The sequence below is a fragment of the Solenopsis invicta genome, chromosome 6 (assembly GCF_016802725.1).
Source record: "Solenopsis invicta isolate M01_SB chromosome 6, UNIL_Sinv_3.0, whole genome shotgun sequence".
In the NCBI taxonomy this organism is placed as follows: domain Eukaryota; kingdom Metazoa; phylum Arthropoda; class Insecta; order Hymenoptera; family Formicidae; genus Solenopsis; species Solenopsis invicta.
Window position 1 is genome coordinate 16,853,400 of NC_052669.1, and position 17,935 is coordinate 16,871,334.

General features: G+C 44.2%; 2 protein-coding genes across 2 annotated transcripts; both read right to left on the minus strand.

Annotated features, from left to right (window-relative positions):
• Nucleotides 1-8,888: 8,888 nt before the first annotated feature.
• LOC113004717 lies at nt 8,889-9,875 on the minus strand. The gene has a single exon (XM_026138911.2). The coding sequence runs from the start codon at nt 9,873-9,875 to the stop codon at nt 8,889-8,891; it is 987 nt and encodes a 328-aa protein (XP_025994696.2).
• A 1,325-nt stretch (nt 9,876-11,200) lies between these two features.
• Nucleotides 11,201-12,614, minus strand: LOC120358104. Its single transcript, XM_039450822.1, has 3 exons — nt 12,409-12,614; nt 11,555-12,198; nt 11,201-11,466 (listed from the first exon to the last, which is right to left on the minus strand). Exons 1-3 carry the CDS (start codon nt 12,612-12,614, stop codon nt 11,201-11,203), a joined length of 1,116 nt encoding a protein of 371 aa, XP_039306756.1.
• Nucleotides 12,615-17,935: the final 5,321 nt, after the last annotated feature.

Sequence of the window (17,935 nt, forward strand, 5' to 3'; positions counted from 1 at the left end):
TTCACAAGTTTAAGAACGGTGAATTTGACGTCGAAGACAAAGAACGTAGCGGAAGACCAAAAGTGTACGAAGACGCGGAATTGGAAACATTATTAGATGAAGATTCGTGCCAAACGCAAGAAGCACTTGCACTTACATTAGGAGTGACTCAACCAGCAATTTCATATCGCTTAAAATCATTGGAAATGATTCAAAAACAAGGAAACTGGGTTTCTGCTTGCCAGGCATAAACGAAAGGGTTTTTTGCATCGTATAGTCACTGGTGATGAAAAATGGATCCACTACGATAACCCAAAGAAGAAGAAATCATGGGGACCACCTGGCCATGCTTGAATATCGACAGCCAAGCCAAACATTCATGGAAAAAAGCTCATGTTGTGTATTTGGTGGGATCAGCTTGGTGTCGTGTATTATGAGTTGCTCAAATCGAATGAAACCATTACTGAGGCTCTCTACCAAACACAATTGATGAGATTGAGCCGAATACTCAAGGAAAAACGTGCCCACTACTACTCCAGACACGACAAAGTTATTCTTCTGCATGATAATGCTCGTTCACATGTTGCGGCGCCGGTCAAAACCTACCTGGAAACACTCAATTGGGAAGTTTCATCCCACCCGCGCCGTATTCACCAGACATTGCTCCTTCTGATTACTACCTGTTTCGATCGATGGCGCATGGCCTATCTGAGCAGCACTTCACATCATATGAAGATACAAAAAATTGGGTCGATTTGTGGATAGCTTCAAAAGATGAAGCATTCTTCCGACGCGGTATCTGTACGCTGCCAGAAAGATGGGAAAAAGTAGTGGCTAGCAATGGTGGACAATACTTCGAATAAAACATTAGGTACCGTTCTTTATACTCCTTATTTATACTCCTAATAGTAAAATAATATAAGAGAAAAAATGACGCACACTTAAGCCAGATTGCTTATTTCTCCCTTAATATGACGAATAAAGTTATCTCTTTATTATCAATACTTATTTTGATTCTTCTACTATCATTTTCTCTGCTGATACTTCATTTCTTAAAAAAAAAAAAATGTTTAAAAAAACTAAAAAAGCGGGGATAAGCCGTACACCGGGTAACGCCGTAAAATCATATACACATTACAAAGTAGGGTATTAAGCTATTAAAAAGAAATAAAACTTTATACAAAAAACTTATTTTACTATTTTAAGGAAGAACATATTACAGAAGTGACTTTTTTAATTATTTATACAAAAATCATAGATAAAGAATCTTCTGCAGATTCAGCAGCACTGCACGCCTCATACATCCACCCAGAACACGAACAACACCGGAACCAAAGTTCTTTATTTTTATAAAATAAAGAATAGTGAGCTCAAGAGCCACGCAGGATGTCGGGTGCAAATAAATAACGAAAGACTTCAATGTCAAGCAGGCAAACGTTTCGACCTTTAATAACGGTCTTCTTCAGTGATAATACAAGTCTATAAAAAAACAATCGCACTAATTAAGAAATGAATTCGTCGGAATAAACAAATAAAAATCGAAAAATTAAAACTAAAAACAAAGTTACCAAAAAGATAGAGATTACATCTTATTGTAGCGTCTTAGCATAATGATATTGTGAACAACCTCACAGAGCGTGTGCCGAGACAAGAGTTTTGTGAAACAACATCGATTGGTTGCTAACAAATGAATAAATAAATAAATAAGACAATGATGTTAAAATGATGACTATAAGATGACTACAACAGTGAAAATAAATAGTTAAAAAAGAAGAAGTATAAGCGGAATATAAGTAAAAAGATTCTAATAAATAAATAAGAAAGCTGTACAAGTCATTAGATATAAAATTGTAAAAAATCATTCTAAAAGTAATGTAAATTCAAAAAAGGAAAAGAGGAGATAAGTCAAAGCGAAAATCAAATACAAATTACCTCTAAGTACCAAAACTCGTGTCACAGCCTTGAGATGGGATGTTACATCTCGGTGAGAATAGATACAAATAATATAGACCGAAACGAGATAGTTTCGGTGGCCCGAAAGAAAGGAATAGAAGGAGAAGGGGTGATGAACCTAAGAAGGGGGAATACGCTCGAGGATAGGAAGATACGCATCCGAGAGAAGTTCGGTATCGCTTTGTTTATTGAGTCCGTGCATTTGATTTTTGATGTGTAGCATCTCGGATATAGATCTTTTGACATAAGATGGCTCCTTGTCTAAAATTTTTACGTTCTCCCAATCAAATTCGTGATTTTCTCCGATGCGATGTAACGAAATAACTGAAGGAGAACTGGCCTTCCTAATGTCTGCTTTATGTTCGCTAACTCTTGTTTTTAATTGACGTTTCGTCTGTCCCACGTAAGAAGAATCACAGTCCTTACAATTAATTTTGTAGACCACGTCATTACAAGAAAGACGCTCTGTATGATCTTTACCTGTCGTTGAAAATTTATTAAGCTTAGAAGGGATTGTGAACGCAACACTGCAGTCAAACTTACATGCGAAAGACGAAAATTTCTCTGATACCGACTCAATGTAAGGGATCGTAAAAAATCTTCTAACACGTTTATCCTCAACGTAGGTGTCATCTTTATAAAAAAGGTGTTTAAGTCTGGAATTTATCATGGAGAAGATAAAATTTAAAGGATAGTTATTTTCCAATAAAATGTTAACTAAATTAATGAAGTTCTTACAATGAAATTGAGGATGTGATAATAACAGTAACTTGTCAACCAAACCAAAAATAACACCCTTTTTATGACACAGGGGATGGTGTGAGAAAAAATTTAAGTATCTTCCTGAGAAAGTTGGTTTGCGGTATTGATCGAAAATGATCCTATTATTCACATTTATAAGCATAACATCAAGAAAACTGATTTTTCCCTCGATCTCTCTCTCCATAGTAAATTGTAAACGGTCATGCATGGAATTAAACGTGTCAAGAATGCCCGATAGCGAATTAGCCGGGGCTGCTAATATAATGTCATCTACATATCTGCAGTAAAAAGGTAGATGAAAAGAAAGGAGTTTTAACGCCTTACACTCCAAATCCTGCATGACCAGATCAGTTAAAATAGGAGACAGCGGTGATCCCATCGGCAGACCGAAGATCTGTTTATAGCAAGTATTATTAAATTTAAAATATGTGGAATCTATTATTAAATTTAGAGCTTTAAGAAATTCATTGACCGGAACAGTAGTATTTTTTGAAATCAGATCCCATCTGGTCGTGACGCTTTCCACCGCTAAGTTTTTTGGAACGTTGGTGAAAAGAGACACGACGTCCAATGACACTAAGACGAGATCCGATTCCACGTGAAGGCCATTAAGTTTATTGACCAAATGGAAGCTATTTTTCACGAAACTATCTGCTTCCAGGATACTGTTATACATTATGTTATGTAAAAAATAAGCTAGAGAGTGTAACGGACTATTTATGGAAGAAATTATAATTCTTAAAGGGTTATTAGGTTTGTGGATCTTCGGCAGGCCGTAGGCTCTCGGCAACACACCGTCCGTTGTCAATAAACTCCTATAAATATGTTGTTCAATGAAACCTTTATCTTTCCATATGGAGAGAAGAGAGCGAGTCTCTTTGGTTAATTTTTGAATCGGATCTTTGGATAATTTGACGTAAGTAGACTCGTCAGAGAGCATGCCCTCCATCTTCGAGATATAATCATTCTTGTCAAGGGCAACTGTTACATTACCCTTGTCCGCTCTGGTAAACAAAATATTAGGATGCTCCCTAACGAATCTTCCCGTGGTTCGTAACCAGTTTTTAATTAGCTGGTCATTGATATTTACCTGACGGTCGTTGCGAAACAAGGTCTCCAAGATCGATACCGAACGATTCCTTATTGCCGCGTGTATGTTTTCTCGGTATTGTGAGATGTTATGTTCTATGTGTTTGATGAATTCTAATAATGTTCTTCCTCTGTCACCATCCAATAAAAGTAAACCAAAGCGGTCCCCCAGTTGTAGGAGATATTGGACGTCCCTCGGGATGTCATTATTGCTTAGATTAGTAAACCAATCGTTATGCAAAGTGTCCAGAGGAATCTCAGAATTAAATTCAGAGGGAGACACATGGATTTTGTATATTGTCTCATTCACACTGGGCGTAAGCCGTTGGAAAAAAAAAGTTGTTTTCTCATTAGTCACATCCGAAGTCTTGGCGACATATTTAATGTGTCTTATGTTATTAATCCAATACTGACGCTTTTTTTGTTTCAACCAATCGATCTTTTTATCGACCCTGGAGATCTCCCTGCGCCACAACCAACCGTTCCTTTTTTCTTGAAATGTGAAAAAATCACTTTCGATCATTGGAGGAAGGACGTTCGACACGCTCCTAGAGGTCTTATAAAATCGGTTCCTTAGAAAATATAAATGTTTGTACGCATCTCTAAGTTCTAGCTTTAATACAATGTTAATAAAGTTGTTACTGATTCTGTTCAGACTATTTGACGAGGTCTTATGGAACAATACAATATTTGTGTGTCTTCTGTAAATATTCAAATGTGTCGGAGTGAGATTATAATTTATGCAAGCTTTGATAAAACAAATTCGCATATGTAAAAGTGTCAAAGATCGGCTGAGTTTAATAAACTGATTTAAAAGAAAACATGTGCGGCTTCTAAAACAATTTCTAATAAAAGTAAAAAATTTTGGCGAAGATGTAAAGACTTGAGAACCCATAGTAACGCTCTTTATTTTTGCCAAATTCTCCATTCATTAAGCAGGTGTCCTTGGACCCAATTTCTTATCTCCTTACAGCCCTGTAAATTGTACGCCGTTGCCCCAACCCCGACCTCGTGGAAAATTAAAAACATAACTTCAAAACTTTGTTGTCAACAGGTTTTTGTTTTGTGTAAAACATAGCTAAAAGGATAATGATGTTTATGATTTAAAAACTACCAATATATTTATAAAAACATTCAACTTACCTTTAAATTAGTATGGTAACAAATAGTAAGGAAATCAACAAAACAAGATTTTCTGTAACAGTACGCACACCGTGCACAGTAGATCAACAAACTCACTCTGACAAGTTTACAGGAACTAAAGTTAGGCTTTAGCACCAACTGGATTCATCTTTCTTCAAAACTTAACGGGGAAATTGAGGATACAGTGTTATCTCAGTGTACAAAATAGCCCCGCCTTTCCCTAATACTGTAAAATTTCTTTAACTACGTTTCTTTGTAACTTTTTCTGTTTTCGTCGTTTTTACTGAAGTAATATTTTTATATTTTTCAAATAACGTAATTTTAGAAACATTAAATATTGTACTCGTTTTTCTTATAGAAACTCTTTTTCTTATGCTACTATTCTTCTAATGTTTTGTAAATATTTTCTCGTAAATACTTTTTTCCTTAGAAAAAATTTTATATGATCTAATGAACTTATATGAATTTTATATACAGGGTGTGCAAAAAGTGTGGAAACCCCTAAATATTTCCGTTCCCTTGCATTTCACAAGAAAATGCTCCAAATAAAAGTTGTAGTGTATCAAAACATCTATTTACTGATTTTATCAGTTTGACCTTGAATAGCAACCTTGGATGTACTGTAACTTTCAAGCGTCATAAAGGAAAGTCCTTAACGAAAATAAACTTATTTATAGTGTTTTGGAAAGCTCTCAAAATTGACTACAAGAAAATGCAATAAAAAATATAGAATGTTAGAGAAGTACCGATACCCTTTAATTAGAGAACTACTGATACTCTAATATTGTATCTTTTATTGCATATTCTTATAGCTTATTTCAAGATTTTTCCAAAAACCTACAAGAAAGTTTATTTTTGTTAAGTACTGTCCAAGTTGTGACGCTTGAAAGTTACAGTACACCGTAGCTTTCAAGCCTCACAACTCGGAAAGTACTTAACAAAAATAAACTTTCTTGTAGTGTTTTGGAAAAGTCTTGACACCAGCTATTAGATTTTGGAATAAAAAATAGGGTATTCCATTTAAAAAAGTAAATGTGATTTTGATCTGACCTTGGCGACACCATCCAAGGTCAAACTGATAAGATCAGTAAATAGATCTTTTGAAACACTACAACTTTTGTCTAAAATACTTTTTTTGTGAAATGCAAAGAAACTAAAATATTTAGGGATTTTCACACTTTTTGCACACTCTGTATAATTATAAATATATATATATATTGTGACGTGGCAGTTTTATCTGCCTCGCCACTTCGTCCTCCATCTAAGCGTGGCGCGTACGACCGGGCCGGGCACTCAGTGAGAGAGAGAAATCTCCGGCGGGACTGCGTTGCGTGTTATTTTATTTATTCATTCGCGGCTTATTACATGTAACCGCGGACACCTCGACAAACGCCGCCAAAGGACCAGCAGTGGCGAGGGAGACGGACCGCGACAGGAAAGGGAGAGGGCGATCGTCCAGGGCCGGCGCACAGGAAAACGCCGACGGAGAGGAGGAGGAGACGAGACGTGGCGACAGATAAGCGCCACGCAAAGGAGGCTCGCGAGTGGCACAGCTGATGGACAGGCTGGGGCGGACGAACGGCCAGGACGAGAGCCGTCGAATGCCGGCTGTCCATCGAGGAGGGTAGCGGCGAAGAGTCGTCGCTGGAAAAATTCTGCTGCTGTCGTCCGCAAGGACGACAAGAACGACGAGGATGTCGGATGCCGACGGGGACCGCACGACACCTGCGGAGACCCGACACTGCGCTGCCGTGACGTCACGGCTAGATAAGGGCGGCCGCTGATAGGCCGCGCCGCTAGGCGCAAGGATATCGCGCACCCTGTGGGAGGGGTAGCGCTCATCGATCGCGCATCGAGCGCGATCCTCTCGGCTTTTGCGTGCGACCCGGCGTTCGGCGTACAAGTCGCGTTAAAGAGCGAGCGAGTGCGAGCTATCGGTCTGTGTTATCGTCGGTGGCTATCGGAAGGACCGATATCGGCGAGAGTGTCCGGCCTGGCGAGCGCGTCCACTAGAGGATCCCAGAGGACCTGAGGGACCAGGAGGAGGACCGGAGTCTGCGTCGAGGTGACCCTCTAACAATCGTGTAAAGCCACGGGCTGTCGGTGTCGACCGGCTCGCGCTCTGAGGTGGAGCCATTAGGTTCGTGTGCGAGTGCGTTCGCCGCGTGGCGATTGAACGCACCTTGCTTCTTAGTGTTTGGCTGGCTCTCCACCTCAAGCACGAGACCTCGTCGGAGCACCCAGCTGTCGGCTGCCGCGTGTGTTTGAGCCGTCGAAGCTCGCGGACGACCGACTTCCCAGGAAGCCGCAAAGCCCTCGCGCACGTGCGTGAGTCGTGTTACGGCCGTGATCATACGGCCGTCCGAGATATCGGTGACTTGGTGTATCGCGCGTGTTCTATTAATTTTGTATTGCGGTTCTGGCGACTGCGTTGTCGCCGGCGTGGAGCTTTTATTGTACGCACTCGTGTCTCAGAGTTACGTGGCTCGTCTTAGCGGAGGCTCTGCGTTCGCGTTCTTGCCGCGCCGGTCAGAGCGCGTGTGATTGGCTGCCGCGCTTCGCGCGGGACCAGTCGTCGTGATCGGTGCGTATAGCGTGATCATGGTCTGAGTGAAGTAATTCCCGCGTCCGACTTGTTAATTTCTTTTTGGTCAACGCCTTATCTCTTTGTCTTTCTTTCTTACGCTAACCGCTATTCTTTTTTGTTCTTATTTTATGGTAAGCCGTCTCTATTATGCACTGCAATACATGTGTTCTCTATCTGTTATATCGGCCTGACTTTACTTAATTTCTCGCCTACCCGTCGTCTCCCGTAAGAGAGCCGCTTCGTCCCTGTCTCCGCTACCCCGCCCCTCTACCGGTTAGAGGAGCTAGCTGGCCGCGTGCGAGCGACGATTTCGCGTTTCGACATGACGCATTCTCGCGTGTTGTGAATCCGTGTTTAGAGTGGAATAGTGAACCCGGAGACGCGACCGGTATCATCGCGTCTGGCGCCCAATCTCGCGATTTGGTGCTAGCATTTGGTGTTTCTCAGTTAGTTCGTCGCTCCCGCGCGTGTTTCGCGAGTCATTTCGTTGTTTGATCGCGTATTTCGCCGTTGCTCTCCGGCGTCAGGAAAAGTACGTGACAATATATATATATATACACATATATGTATATTCAATTTATATACAATTATATATGATTATATCCTTTCTGAAAAAAGGTATCTAAAGAATATATCGAAATCATTTTTGTCGCTTTTCCGCGACACCGATTGATTCTCTCGCTAACTTCGTGAGTAGCTGTCATCGCGGAGATTGCGTATTTTGTCTTTGAGTATTGAAAAATTAAGAGTGCAATATTAAATTCCTAATTTGTGTGTAATTATGTAACATCAAAAGTTCTGTAGCGCGCGCTTATTTTGTCTAGTGTATATAAATTAAATATTTATATATATGTATATTTATATACAATTATATAGTATATGAAAAATTTTTTCTTGATTTCTTAAAAATTTTGTTTTTTACATTTTATACAACATGCAAGTTATAAGACTCTATTTTAAATTAATTCCAATTAATTATTTTTAAAGATTAATATAATAATAATAATAAAACTGAGGGGGCGGTCCTTGGGTCAAAGATCCGCCTACGGCACATAGACTGTTGCCCAACCCTCCAGTCGTTTGCGGCCTATGGGAGCCCCGATTCCCTCCAAAAAAGACTCAGGTCTCTCATAGTTAGTCCGCTAATCTGCCCTGGCTCGGGAAATGCAGAGCCTAGTAGTTTTAATCTTAGCCCCGCATAGGCCGGACAGTCACAAAAAATGTGGAGACTTGTCTCCTCTTCCTCTCCACAAGCCCTACACTCGGCCGTATCAGATCGGCCCAGCCTGTGCATGTAGTAATTGAGGGCTCCATGGCCAGTCAGTATTTGCACTACTAGCCTGGCGTCTCTTCTGCTCAAGGACCTTATCCCCGACTAGGCCCTCACTATGTGTTTCCCCCAGTAGAGAGTCCCGGCCTGTCGACATTTGGTCCTCAGCTCATTTTTCCAAAACTCGAGGTGCTCGTTCCGTAACCAGGCCCGAAGCCTCTTCCTGCCAAGGCAGAAAGGGACCCCCAGCACCGGTCCCAGCCCAAACACCTCCATTCTTGATGCGGCCCTGGCGAGCCGATCGGCCTTCTCATTGCCCTCAATCCCCGAGTGACCGGGGACCCAGGTCACGATAACTTCTTTATCCTTCGCCAGCTTCTCCAGTGCATTTCTGCAGTCCCAGACCAGCCGCGAGGTGCAAATCGGAGCTTCGAGTGCCTTGATAGCAGCTTGACTGTCCGAGCATATTCTCACGCGCCCACCTGTCTCCCTCCCTTCCAGGGCCAGTTGGGCACATCTTAGGATCGCCACGATCTCCGTCTGAAAAACTGTGGCGTACCCATCCAGGGGCAGGCTTTCCGCCACCCTCCTTTGTCGGCAAACAATGCCCGCGTCGGAGCTCGTACCAGTCTTGGACCCATCTGTAATCCAGACGTCCCCGTCCCAGGCCTGAACCAGTGCCCCAGGTTCTTTCCCGTCCACGAGCCCTGTGACCTGCATTTTAAAGCGCTTGTTCAGGGCCCGAACTGCTGGCATCCTGTCTTGCTTCATTCCAAAGATGGAGTCGGTCAGCACGCCGTTGGGGAACTTAGTGTGCGCAGTCCCCTCCTTCCACTTCAGTTCACAGGCTAGTCGGTGTGCAGCGATCGCCGCCGTCTCCACCACCACCTGATGAAGTGGTTCAATCCCGAGCAAAATGCCCATAGCTGTCACCGGCGTGGTTTGCATTACACCCAGAGCCCCTCTTAAAATCAGAGCCCTGATGTGCTCGAGCGCCACCACCGCCGCTTTCTTCCGCGCCCTAGGCCACCACACAACTGCTGCATAGGTGAGCCTGGGTCGAAGTATTGCTGTATAGATCCAACAGACCATCCTGGGCTTCAACCCCCATGTCTGGCCCACGATTCTCCTGTACATCCAGAAGTGAAGAAGAAAAGAGCACAGACTCTTACAGCGGCTTTCAAGATGTTCCCTCCAGGACAGCTTCTTATCTAGGATCACTCCCAGATATTTTACTGATTTAGCTGGGGCTAGCCTTGTACCTTCAAAGATGTGGGCCCTATTATAGTGCCCACTTTATATTTGCGAGTGAAAACAACGAGCCCCGTTTTTAGCGGATTCACTGACAAACCGGTCCCCCTGCACCACCGCTCTACTGTTCCCAGTGCGTTCTGCATGAGCTCCAAGAGAGGCCCGAGAAAGGGTCCTCGCACTAACAGAGCCACGTCGTCAACGTAGCCCTGCACAAAGAAGCTCTTCTCACTCAGCCCCTCAAGCAGCCCATCCACTACCAGGCACCATAACAGTGGAGAGAGCACCCCACCCTGGGGGCACCCCCTCTCCACCCATCCACTGACCCTCGTTGTTCCCAACGAAGCTATAACTCGTCGCCCTAGCATGCCCCGGATCCACTCCACGAGTTTCTCCGGCACACCCCTGTGCAACGCTTCTTCACACACCACCTTGTGCGAGATGTTGTTGAAAGCACCCTCTATATCTAAGAAGGTGCCCACCGCATAGCCGCCCCTCTCCAGTTGCTCCTCGATAAACGACACAGTCGCATGAAGAGCCATCTCCGTGGAGTAGCCCATGCGGTATGCGTGCTACGCGCAGTGCATGGGGCGCCGCGGGAGGACAACGTCTCTTACATACGCGTCGACCAATTTCTCCAGAATCTTCAGGAGAAACGAAGTCAGACTTATCGGTCTGAAGTCTTTAGCAGAAGAGTAGCTCACTCTTCCTGCTTTTGGGAATACCACTCTCGCTAGTTTCCATGCGCAAGGCGTATGGCCCAGAGACAAACATGCCCTCAAAGTCCTTGTCAGAGGTTCCACGACCAGCTCCAGCCCCTCCTGTAAAAGAGCCGGAAAGACTTGATCTGGTCCCGCCGACTTAAAAGGTTTAAAGGTGTTTATCGCCCATCTCACTTTTCCGGGCTTGACAATGCTGGTCGCTAATCCCCAGTCCGCTTTACGAGCCTTGCGCAAGCTCGCCGCATCATGGGCGAACAGTTTACCGTGCTCCCTGCGAAAGCCCGGAAAGTTGGTTTCCAGCAGGTGCACCAGACACCGCTCCCCGGTCACCATTGTCCCATCAGGGGGACTAATGGAGTCCAGGACGGCGTCTGGGTTTCTGGCTAGAATCCTGCATAGTTTTGCGGTTTCGGGCACGCCCTCTACCGACTCGCAGAACTCTTTTCAGCTCTTTTTCTTAGCCCTTACCACAAAGTCTCTGTAGTCTTTCTGGGCCCTTCTATGAAGTTCCCAGTCCGACTGGCGGCCCGTGTTCCTGGCCCTATTCCAGGCCCTCCAAGCCGCACTTCTGAGCTCTTGCAGCTTGGGATTCCACCAGGAGTTGCCCCTGGAATTTTTAACCGCCCTTTCTGGGCAGTTCCTTTCGTAGCTCTCCACCAGAGCCCTCTGCAGATGATCCACCCAGAACTCCAGTTCCTCCTCAGTGCCTCCTTGGGAAGCCCTCGAGATAGCATTTTAAGTCCACCCGATAGGAGTCCCAATCGGTCCTTCTGGAGTCCCTGAACGTCGTCACCTCACCTTTGGCCCAAGCCAGCTTGAAGGTGATTTGCCTATGGTCTAATAGTGAAAGTTCGCGCGAGACCCTCCATCCGACCACATCCCTCGATATACATCTAGAACAGACAGTAAGATCGAGAACCTCTCTCCTCACCGCCGTGCAAAAGGTGGGCTTGTTACCTCTGTTAAGAATCTCCAGGTCCGTCGACGCTAGAAATTCCAACAACCTCCCATCTCTATCATTGGTATCCGTGCTACCCCAAACCGTGTGGTGCGAGTTAGCATCGCACCCCACTATCAGGGGAAGCCGCTCACTCTGGCAGTACTCTACCAGTCTGGTCACCGGTTCCGGCGGCAGCGGGGCCCCCTCGTCATGAGGAAAATACTCGGAGCACACCACCACCCTCTTCCTACTTCCCAAGGAATCGGCAACATTAAGCTCGACCGCTACCACATCTCTGGAACATAAATGCGGGATTAGTCGAGCGTCAACGCCCTTCACCGCTACGCAGGCTTTGGGCTTTTCGGATGTTGGAGGCTTAAATAACTTCCCGCATGCTGCCACGCCACTGATACGGCCCCGGACGAGCCAAGGCTCTTGTATCAGTGAAATGGCTGTGTGCACCGCAGCCTGTTTCCTCGACAGAATCGCCGAGGCCCCTTTGCTGTGGTGCAAGTTAATCTGAGTAAAGGTCACCCCGGGACGATCAAATTTTACGATTCGTTCATAGGGGGCCCCTTCTCGCCCTCCCTATCCCCACCTTGGGCCCCGCTCACCTTGAAGGTGACTTGGTCGAGCCCGAGGTAGGGCTTGAAGTCCAACGCCTTCAGCTTAAGGACGCTGGACTCTGGAATCCTGAGAACCAGGTTCCTACCATCCCTGGTAGCCCCCTACGTTCTCAGCCATAATCTTCCAGCTCCCGGTGATGTGCCCAGGATTCTGCCTCTCCAGCCGCTCCAGGACCGCGGCCGGTTCATCGGGAGCCCCCGGGACCCAGACCACGGCCCTGTGCTGCCTTTGAAGCACCTCCGGGCCCACCACCTTGAGCTTGGCGTTTTCCCAGGGAGAGATGTTCCCCATCTGCTCAGCAAGCTAGATTAGGGACGCCTCATCTCCTGTCTAAGACTACCGCGGCCCCTCCCCTAAGGAAGATATGACGGAAGCATGGAATGGGTCCTTCCCGGATCCCACTGATTGCCCTGCTGACGGCCAGCTTCAAGAGCGCCAGCCGCTCAGCAGTGATTTCCTCCTCGGGATAACCCTCGGGAATGATAACCCTTGTTAAAGAGTCCACCGCCTCGGCATAGGTCCCAATGCGTTGAGCCCTATGCTTCTAAGCGGGTCCTTCCGCTGAAGGGGGAGTGTCCGTGGAGCCCTTCCGGCGTTTGCCGCCGGCGTGCCCTTTTCTCTCCCTCGGCGTTGCTACCGGGGGGGAAGGTCACGATGCCCGAGGAGATCCCGCACTGAGACCTTTCTCGTTCCCGTTTGGCCCTCCTTTTCTCCGCACCAGAGCGGTTCCTCTTGCCAAGAGGGCCCGCCGCTGGCGCGGAGTCTTTCTCTAAGACGGTGGCGGTGGTGTCTCCGGAGCCCGGGCGAGCCCCATCCGCACCCACCGTCTCCGCCTGTGAGTCGGAGCCGAAGGCGGTGGCGCCTTCAGAGTCCAGATGACCCCCGTCCGCAACCCCCTCCGCCGCCTCCGCACTGGAAGTCCCGCACTGCGAGCCCTCCATCTCCTCTACAACGTCTTTGAGATTTTTAAATGTTTCCATCTTGGTCCCACAAATACCTAGGGAAATAGCGGTCCGCCCACACAGAGCCCCGGATGCGTGAGTAAGGCTACTTACTCTGAGGTGTCGCCTGGCGCCCCAGAGGCATCGTTCAAGACACTGCTCCCTCAGTGCCACGCAGCCATCGCCACGATAGCTTACAGCTTGGCTTAAGGAGCTGGTAGCGGCCTTCCTGACCTCACGCAGGGTTTTACACCTGGGAGACCAGTTATAACCGCCACTAACCAGAGGTACCCTAATCCCACGCAAGATTGTATCCCTGGGGGACTCGGGCCCCTCCGGCCGTTCTCCTATCCGCCACCCGGAGACGCGCTCGGTAGGTAGCTCAACCCCCGGAAAAGTTTAATATGAAGAACGCAAATAATATTTGTATGTATTATTTTAAGGTTAAAATAATTTCTTATTGCAAAGCATACAAGCTGTAGCAATCATGTTATTTCCTAAATTAAAATTCAAAATATCCAAATATTTTAATCTTATAAATTTTGATTTTAACAAACCCAAATCTCTTTCAATTATGGATCTTATCAAACTTAAATTTACATTGTTATTTAAAAGTATTAAATGCTCATTATCTCTAAATAGAGTCTTTACATATTACCCCGTCAACCAAACATAAACAAACAGATTATTCGGAGAGTCTGCTATCAATTTCTGTTGCTAGAAAGACAACAGATTTCACATAGACTCTGCAATATCTGCGGTGTCAACAAACTGCTGTCAGAAATAGAACAGAAACTGTTGGCATTTAATTCCAGCAAAAATCGAGCAAATAGTGTTGACAGGACTGTTTTCAGATTGGCGGCAGAAATCAAGCATAACCTGCGCAAAACAATTTGACGGCAAACTGGCAGCAAAAATCGAGCACCGCGTGCTGATAAGACCTGACGTCAGATTGCTGGCAAAAAACGAGCACAATCTACGCGACAATCTGATAGCAGACTGGCAGCACCACGCAAACACGCTGTGCTGTCAGCACCTAATATCAGATAGACAACAGAATTAGAGTAAGACTTGCACAACACAATCTGACGGCAAATTGTTCGCACAAATTGAACACCCCGTGCTAACAAGATCTGATGTCACACTGGTAGCAGAAATCAAACTAACCGTGTTGTTTTGCATATTTTTAAATTGTGACGTCACTCTTCATGAATTTATTAAAGGCCTATTCAGACAAACTTGCATGAATGCATGCATAAATAATATGTGCATAAAAAAAGTGATTGATCCATTTTCTTATGCATTTGCTTAATTATTGGATGAATCAATTTCTTTATGCATATGTACTGTCGACTTTTGTTTGCATTCTATACGCCGCAATTTCTATCTGCACCTATCCGCAATTACGTACAAGAATCCTATCCGTATCTATCCGCATTGTATTTGTCGAGATTTCTGTCTGCATCTGTTCGCACATATAAATAATTAAAACCCGTTCTGGCCATGGTCTGACTAACAAAAATAATTAAAAAAGATTAGAATTAGAAATAGGACCAAAGCATGAAGAAACATTACTAATGTCAAAAGAATTTTTCAAAACTCAATTTTGTAACCAATTGCTATAAACAAATTATTAAAAATTTACTCTAAACGAGAACTGATTGCGCCAATCGATTCTGCGGGAAAAATTACTAAAGAAACGTTGCAAAAGTAAATTTTGCAACTAATTTGTTAATAACAATTAAGAAAGCGTTATATATGTTTCTTAAGAGTTATTTCTCCCGTAGAATTAATTGGAGTTTTCTTCTACAATCAAATTTTAGTAATTTGTTTATAACAATTAGTTGCAAAATTGATTTTGCAAGCATTCTTTTTACGTCATTAATGCTTTTTTATGCTCCGGTACTATTTCCAATTGTTTTTTTTTATTATTATACTAGTCTGGCCATGGGCAAGAACAGGTTTTAATTATTTACAATATATTGTTTATATGGCTTATTTTAAAAATATTCAAGGCTAAATAATCAAAGATCTAGCGAGAATGATCGCACGGTACTCAACACGTAAGTTTCTTCCTGTTCAAATCAGCTTTACTTCAAATATTACTTTTTATTAACGACATCACAACTGTATGATTAGAGTTCAGTGTTAGCATATTGGGTAATTATCCCGAAATCTTAGATTCGAATCCCGCCGACGCCAATGCGTATTCAAAAATTGTAAAATAATACGTAATCGTAATTAGTAAAATAGAATATATGCAAATTAGATTACTTATAATAAAAATAAGAATAAAATTTGCAAGAAAACTAAAAAAAAAATTTTTTATAATAGAAATTTTTTAAATTTTTTGAATAAAAATGCTTGATTTCTGCTGCCAGCGTGACATCAGATCTTGTCAGCACGGGATGCTCGATTTGTGCTAGCAGTTTGCCGTCAGATTGTGTTGCGCATGTCATATTTGAATTCTGCCGTCTATCTGGCGTCATGTGCTGGCAGCACGGCGTGCTCGCCTGGTGCTGTCATTTCAGTGACATCAACAGGTTCTATCAACAGAACGTAAGCAGAATTTGAGATCAGTTGAGTTCAATCTGCCAACGTCTTGATCGAATCTGCCGACACAATGCTAACATTTTATTGATTGGGTTAATAAGGTAAGAATCATCTATGAGATGCATATTATTTGAAATTAAAGACATTTCTGCATTTCTTATTCGATTGTATTGGACTACTTCTCGCTGGAAGACTCTGGAATCATGCATACGTTCTAAATTTCCAATATAACAATCGATAAACGTGTGGGACGTTTTGCGTAAAACGAACACTACCTCTCCTACCAAAAATTAACGCAATGGAAAAAAACGTTTGAGGTTTCATAATATATTATATAATATTTTATATGAATATATTAATACATGTACTATTATAGTTTTGAATAGAATGTAGCCTTTTTAACAATTCAGTATGGCGGTTCAATATAGCGCCGCTTAAAATGAGAGAGCCTTTATAAGCAAAATAAAGCTAATTTTATTACAAATTCAATGGTATGTAACAAAGTTATCATGCGACCTTTGCATTTTCCAAAAATATTTAGGGTGTCCACTCAAAATTTGTAAATCCATTCCATAAAAATCTAGGATTTTCCAGAAATTTTTATTAAAATTCCTAGTAAGATTAGAGAATTTTTGAATGCCGCTTTGAAATAAATTGATTTTATTCAACACGCACCTTTTAACCTATTTTAAATATGTAATCGCAAAAAAGACACATGAGATTTGAATATTAAATTAAAGAAAGTACCGAAAGGAAACAATATCAACTAATACCACTCATACAATAATCTGTCTACAATATGTATATAGATCTTGCTATCAAAAGTACCAAATTCAAAAAATTATAAAATATACAACACTAATTTAGCATAGATATAAAATATTATATTAATTGAATAATATATATTGAGGAATAAAGGAATTAATATTAAATTATTAATTATACAAATGTTGTTAATAAAATAAAACTCAACAGTCATAAAATTTTTTTGCAAAAACTTAAACATTGCAATTTCAAATTTACGAACTACAAAAAATATTTAATGTTACGTTTGGCGCCAAAATTTTTTTTTATTTTTCCGCACCATTCGCATACGTTCATCAATATAATTCTCAATACGGTTAAATTTTCCTAAAATACAACAAAAACAATTATAACAAGGAATTCGACTTGTAACATTACGCCTCTCTACCGCCACTTAAGACCGACCAACCGTCCGACTCACTGATACCGAGCACGTGCGTACGCTCGGCAAAATTATAGCACGACCACGTGATACCACGTGCGACCGACACGCCACGCGCCGCGTTCGGCAAGCGTTCTCACTCCGGCCGGTCCGACCGCGCGCGCTGATTGGTGCATCTAGCCGCGCGGAATCGTATATAAGCCGGCGGTGGGCAACCGAACGAGAGAAATCTCCCAGACCATCCGATCTCACCGGATCCTATCCAGCGCCGGGCATACTCGGCGTCTCCTAGCTCGGGCATCCTCGAGCTCCTCCGCGAGTACCCGTAGTCCAGCCACCACCTCAATACGATGGGAGTACTCGTCGTTCCCGAGACCGGGTATGCTCGGCCAATCCGATCCGATCCGCCGGACGACGGACATTCTCGTGCGTCCGGCCAATTCGATCCGCCGGACGACGGGCATCCTCGTGCGTCCGGCCAATCCGATTCGCTCAGTCGTGCGGTGGGCATTCTCACGGCACGGCCTATCCGTTCCATTCAGCCGGACGACGGGCATTCTCGTCAATCCGACCCGTCCGTTCCGTGAGTCTCCGGGCCGATCCCGCCGACACCGCTCCCGTGTCCGGCATACCGTACCTCACGGGGTGTCCGTCCTCAGGCCGTCACCGTCGTCGACCCTCGAGCAGCGCGGAACCGTCCGCCGCGCTGCGAGCCGTCGATACCACGACCGCTACTGGTCGACCGCGCGGGCCAATCACGGCCCATTTCACGGCACTCGGAGTTCGCCGCAGCGCGGCAACTCTGAGCATTAATTCCGCACGCCCAGCGCGTAATCCGAATCCGTCTGTTCGTTGCCCAAGTGATATTGTTTAACCGAGCATTCCATTATTAACTCCAAGCGCATAGCGCATAATACCAGTCCGTCCGTTTC